The sequence below is a fragment of the Etheostoma spectabile genome, unplaced genomic scaffold (genome assembly GCF_008692095.1).
Source record: "Etheostoma spectabile isolate EspeVRDwgs_2016 unplaced genomic scaffold, UIUC_Espe_1.0 scaffold58, whole genome shotgun sequence".
Classification (NCBI taxonomy): domain Eukaryota; kingdom Metazoa; phylum Chordata; class Actinopteri; order Perciformes; family Percidae; genus Etheostoma; species Etheostoma spectabile.
Genome location: NW_022605629.1, coordinates 469,690 through 475,862, shown reverse-complemented (window position 1 = coordinate 475,862; position 6,173 = coordinate 469,690). Strand labels below are relative to the sequence as shown.

Genomic DNA, 6,173 nt, shown 5'->3' with positions numbered 1-6,173 from the left:
ATTAAATTAGCTGTTAAAGGGTTGAGCTACAACTCAGAGGTGTTTGAATGAGATGAGATTTAAATGAGTGCAACCGGTTTAGTAGGACATGTGGATTACAGAACAGCGTATTTAGGATCCCCACATCAGATTAATACACTTCAAAAAACGAACAATGATCTAACCAACAAATTGAACAAGAATAAACTTTGGATAGCTCTAGTCATTTATAAGTTAACAGGAGTTAGGAGGTTGATAACATGTAAGTTTCTGTTTGGCTCATAGTATAGAATGACAGGTATTTCATCTGAACCGTTTAAACATTTGTCCAAAAGAAATAACACTTAATTTAATTGACAAGACACATCATGGCTAAAATTTTTTGTCATTTGTTTAAAATTTAAAGAGCAATTTGTTGTATTTTAGCAAAATACCGAAAGCAGCAGAACTGAGTAGGCTATGTTGTTAAATGTTTATCACAAGTTATTATTATTGCGATAGTCAACGTTAGGCCAAATTGCATATTTTCCTCATATTGTGCAGCACCAATTACTGAAATTGTGCCACAGTATTTTCATTGGAATAATCTTTTAGTCTAATTTGTTTAATATGCAAATGGATATTTTCTTCTAAATGATCTACTAATGTTATATAGAAGCTTTCACCTTCGTTTGACTAGCTTTATCTTAAACCAACTGGGTAGCTGGCTCTGACTAAGAAGAGTGTTTGCCCAACTTTGTTTAGTCATGCAAATGCCTGAGTGCACCTACTGAACAGCTCCCGAGAAGTGAAACTTAACCTTTGTTGCTTTATTGCACTTAGCACCGCCTAATAATTCCTCACGTAAACTGGTGCAACTGGTTATATAATGTGTACTTCGTTCTAATATCTGTTGGCATTTTGTGTTTGACACTTGTTATCAGGCAAGCACATTCGTTTCTGAGACGTAAGCACACTTAGGTTTCTGTTTCTGGCAGTATAAATTAGCTGCAGGTTGGTGCTACTCTAACAGCTAGAAGAAGAACTGAAGAGATGGATCTAACAGAGGTAAGTCCTGCTACTGAACTCTGCCGTCACTGAAAAGTAAGTGTATATTTAAAGCTGCTTCAGTTTAAACCTGACATTTAGAGTTTGCAATTTTGTCCACTGTATTAGAAAGCTGTAGCAGAAAAAATTAGCAATTGTTTTCTTCCATGTTCCGGATGTCGAATGTGACTCACAGATAACAGAAGCAGACCGGGATACTTGTCTACTGGCAATAGGAAAGGAGTCTAACAACTTCCTATAGAAGCTAATTTTGGCGAAATAATGGGTTTAACTGTCAATCACCCACATGCTCTTACACATGGTCAAAACCTCCAGGGGGTGCCTGCAGTACTGACTACACGTGAAGTTTATTATTTTTAGGATTTGTACATTCTAATTGTTTTTCTTATGATTTTAGCTTGATGCAAAGCCCGGAGACCTGATCGAGATTGACCGTGGGTTATACCAGCACTGGGCCCTCTACATCGGTAATATGGAAGTCGTTCATTTTACTACTCCGGGTGAGTGAAATGTTATTGTTTGTTGGTAATTATGTTGTTTTTGCATGCATCTAAATGTAAAATAATAGAAAAGACTTGATGAGTGGCAACTCAACTTCTTTCCTGTCTGTCTCTTCCGTAAAACACACATAGGTGGTGATGTTGCCCTGAAGACCATAGGAAAGGTGAAGCGTGAGATGATCTGGAAAGTGGTGGGCAATGATAGGTTCAAGGTCAACAACCTCCTAGATGACAAGTACCAGCCTCGTGAGAGTTACCTCATCGTGAAGGAGGCTTGTAGCATGGTGGGTCGGGACCTGCGGTACTCTCTCGTGACTAGAAACTGCGAGCACTTTGTCACAGACCTACGATACGGCAAGGCAGAGTCCCGACAGGTGGGTGTCTTGTGGCTTTTATACTTCTGTTTGCAGGACTGCTTAAAGGGACAGTTCAACCTAATATAAAAACTACATATTTTCCCTCTTACCTGTAGTGCTTTTTAACAGCTCGTTTTGGCGGATGTGGCTCAGTGGTAGAGTGGTTCCCTGCCAATTGGAAGGTTGGTGGTGCAAACCCTGGCCAGTCCCATGTCAAAGTGTCTCTGGGCAAGACACTGAACCCTGAGTTGTGTAAATGTGTGTGAGTGTTTATCTGATGAGCCGGTGGCACCTTGTACGGCAGCTTCGGCCACATTGTGTGAATGTGTGTGAACAGTGAAATGTTCCTGTACTATGTAAAAGCGCTTTGAGTAGTTGTTAAGACTACAAAAGCGTTATATAAGAACAGTCCTTTTACATTTATATTGTGGTGGGAGACAGCAGCCATGGAAATGTTTTGCCTTTATTCCATTGTCATACCACAATCACAATGTGGTGCACAAAATTTAAATGCATTTAATTCACACTACCGTCAACTGTATAATCATGCAGAATGGGGGGGTGAAGTTTGGTGGAAAGAAAATAGTTCCTATTCGAAACTGCTCACAACCAGGTAGGTGAAGTATCTTGAGTGGCCAAGGCATGATTTCTGGAAAGACACCTGAGTCTTTCATAAGTAATTTTTGTCTTTTTGAGCACCACAAGCTGTGTGCCATCTGGTTCCAACATGTCGAAGTTTTCAAAGAAGGCAGCCTTCTCTCTGGTCGTTATCTCCAACACTGGGCACAACCTAGATTGATAAATAGCACTACAGGTATGATGAGAAATTTTTGTGTCTTTTTTTGAATGTACCTGAGTCAAATCTTTGTTCAAAAGCATATTTAGGACACAAGCGCCACTTTTAAACACCACCGTTTTTCGGTCTAACGGCCTTTTGAATGGTCAGATGATGATGACATCAAAATCATAAAACTGTAAGAAGGCTTGTCACAACGTGGAACTTTGTTCCAAGCATCACCAGGGGCTCTGCACATGAACTCAGCATTGAGAACATTGTTTGTGTACACAGAGGTTTACTAAAACGCTCATTTGCATTTGGAGATCACCTATTTTGGGCCGGGAGAATGTCTGATATCGTAAACAACAACTGCTAATTTGAGTTGCTCAAAACTTTTCTTTTTTAGTAAACGCTGTGTACACCAACAATGTTCTCAATGTTGAGTTCATGGGTAAAGCCCCTGGTGATACTTGGAGCAATGTCTCATGTTGTGACGAGCCTTCTTAGTGGTTTAAAAGTAGCTATTTTGAGGCAAGCATAAAAGTGCCCCTAGCACTCTCATTCAAAAGGCCATTTGACCATAAAACGGTAAATCTTAAAAGTGGCGCTTTCGTCCTAATTATGTTTCTAAATTAATGTTAGTCTCGGGTACATTCAAAAGGCCATTTGACCATAAAACGGTAAATCTTAAAAGTGGCGCTTTCGTCCTAATTATGTTTCTAAATGAATGTTAGTCTCGGGTACATTCACATAAAGGCCCTTGGTTGCATTCTGGCAAGAGTTATGCTATAAGGCTTCTTTGAATGAGATACAACTACAATTAGCACAGTAGTTTGTTTGTATATCATTTATATCCTGCATTGGAATGGCTACTACTAAATATTCATATAACTTGACCAAGTAGTTATATTCTCTGGAAAAATTTAAATTCTTAATAAGTTTCTCTCCCAAAAAACCCAAAAAATTAAAGTCATTCAGATGTTGTAACATTTTTATTGATACTTCAGTGGCAAATCCCTTTATCAAAGTGATACACAGCTATGTAAGTGTGTGTGTGTGTGTGTGTGTGTGTCTGTGTGTGTCTGTGCCTAGATACTGGAAGAGTTTATTATGATTGTCTCATTAATTATAACAATACACAAATCTACCCCAATCTATTTTAGTTGATTAGAAGCAGCTGTGGTGCCACATACATTGACATTGCCCATAATTCAGAGGATGACTAAATAAGCTACTGTGCAAGGTTCAAAAAGAGGGTGTTAAATCAAAACCATGTAGTGCATCTGCCACAATTACTGTGTTGTAGCTATACGTCATTTTACAGAAAATCTCAAAAGCCACACTTACTACAGCTAGATTTTGTCTTGACATTAGGTTTTGTTATGCAGTATGTACATTTCTTACTATTTCTGGCCTTGTTTCTGAACATTTTAGATTTTTAAACAGTTAATAGGCAGGCCTTTTAGCTCAGATGCTTTGAGTGTGGTGCTATTAACCCCGAGGTCATGGGTTCAATCCCCATACTGGCCAGACATGTTCAATTAGCAGTGTGCATTTCACATTACCATGCAAAGTTAGAGATAGTTAAAAGGTTTTCTGCTCAGCAGACAATGTGGAACTTAGTTCCACTAAGTCACATGTAAGTGGCGTGTCTACTGTATTCAAGCTATTTCCTTCCACAAAAGCTAACCAGCAAAATTGGTTCATAGGCTGGGACACCTGTCAGTCAGACAAAATGTCTTTATTCATCTTAAGCCTAAAACCTCATATGAGGATGGGCATTATGCAACTTAAATACAGTGCCAATTGAAAGGATAAGGGTGTTAACATGCTTCATTACATAATGAATGAGGCCCTGTTAGTGAGGAGGCCTGTGTCAAAATCTAGTTTTGAGACATTGTTTTGTTCAGTATCGTCATTTGGTGGCCTTCCATACAAGTTTTTTTCTATTTGCATTCTATCTTGCACTTCCATCTTCCTTTTTTTTGATGTAGCACATTCATGCAATCAACCAAAAACAATCTTTCTTTAAGAGGGTGATCACATTACACACCACTGTTTTAGCTAGGCTATGAATGTTTTTAGTCACATAGCTAGCTTCCAGTAGTAACTTTTTAATATGGCTTTACTCAGGGGTGAGTGGGCTGGAAACTCACATTTATTATTTTTCAACTTAGTTTAACTAGTATAACCACAATTACAATTATTAAAGGTTATACACATCCTTGACCTTCAGAATGCCACTTTTTTGTCTTTGAAGGTTACCACAGCAGCTGAGATTGGAGGGACAGTTTTAGCTGTTGGGTTAGTTGCAGCTGTAGCTGCTGTGTTCGTATCCTGGCTCAAAGACGACGACAACAAAGAAGAAAGGAGAGAAGAAAGGAGACAACCAAGGAGACATCCAAGGAGACATTACAATTGGCAGCAATGAGACAACAAGATGGAAGGAAAGATCCTGCCACTGTTTCAGCCAATTAACCTGGCACGGATTATGATTTAAACATTGTGAATAAATGGTTGTCTTTGTTGGTGTAACACACACACAACTCACACATATACTGTATGCACACATACAAACACACACAGATTAGGCAAGCTTTTGTGGAGAAAGATGAAGTCATAGGTAAATCCATGGCTGTTATGTTTGATATCAATGTCTGAAATGTATAAAATGATTCATTTGGTGAATAAGACAATTTGTAAGATTCCCAGTATCAAGTAGTTTTATATAGCACTAGAATCTTGAACTTAATTACTGTATTGTTTGTTTAAACAATTATTTATTAAATTGTGTTGTTTTGTATAAAAAATAAAAAGATTTTCTTTTTAACTTTGGAAAACCTTTTTTATTTAACATGTCATGTTCTGTGTGTACTATTTATATGTACAAAATTAGAATGAAGAGATCCTGGGGCCTGTTGCACGAAACCAGGATAAGGGATTAAGCCGGAATATTCCAGTTATCCTGGATGAATTTTAGCTTTGACTCGGTTGCACAAAACCAGGTTGAATTAAACCCAGCCAAGTAACCATGGAGATTTATTAGAGATTTAGTAGAGATGAGCAGCGCGGCAAGGACAAGGACCCAACAGTTCTAGTAGTTTCCTCCAGAGCAAGCAACAGTGCCACAGTGGCGAGGAAAAACTTCCTTTTAGGCAGAAACCTCGGACAGACCCAGGCTCTTGGTAGGCGGTGTCTGACGGGCCGGTTGGGGTTAGAATGAAGAGTGGAAATAACAAAAATTGAAAAAATAGTAGTTTGTAGCAGTTCTTTGTAGTAGTTCATGGCATAGCAGGACGCTGTGCGGCATTACAAGGCACAGCAGGACGTAGCTGGATGTAGCAGGGCACTGCAGTGTAGCAGTTGAACATGGCATCGCAGAACGTGGAGCGGGACCATGGCGACAGCTGCTACCATGATTTTGGAGCATCCCTGATCCGAGGGAACATGCTGGGGAAAAGAAGAACATAAGGACTCCGGGGAATGACTCCGCAGAGCTAGGTTAGTAACAAG

The 6,173-nt window shown here is 39.2% G+C and overlaps 1 protein-coding gene across 2 annotated transcripts; it reads left to right on the top strand.

The window, feature by feature from the left end:
- Window positions 1-867: 867 nt before the first annotated feature.
- Window positions 868-5,338, top strand: LOC116686944 (phospholipase A and acyltransferase 4). 2 transcript variants are annotated; one of them, XM_032511962.1, is made up of 4 exons: window positions 868-1,026; window positions 1,424-1,526; window positions 1,659-1,900; window positions 4,921-5,338. In XM_032511962.1, the coding sequence occupies exons 1-4, from the start codon at window positions 1,012-1,014 to the stop codon at window positions 5,089-5,091; spliced, it is 531 nt and encodes a 176-aa protein (XP_032367853.1). In that variant the 5' UTR covers window positions 868-1,011; the 3' UTR covers window positions 5,092-5,338. The 2 variants fall into 2 exon arrangements, with proteins under 2 accessions (XP_032367853.1, XP_032367855.1); XM_032511964.1 differs by lacking the exon at window positions 868-1,026 and adding an exon at window positions 1,041-1,062 and having other exon boundaries at window positions 4,921-5,336.
- Window positions 5,339-6,173: the final 835 nt, after the last annotated feature.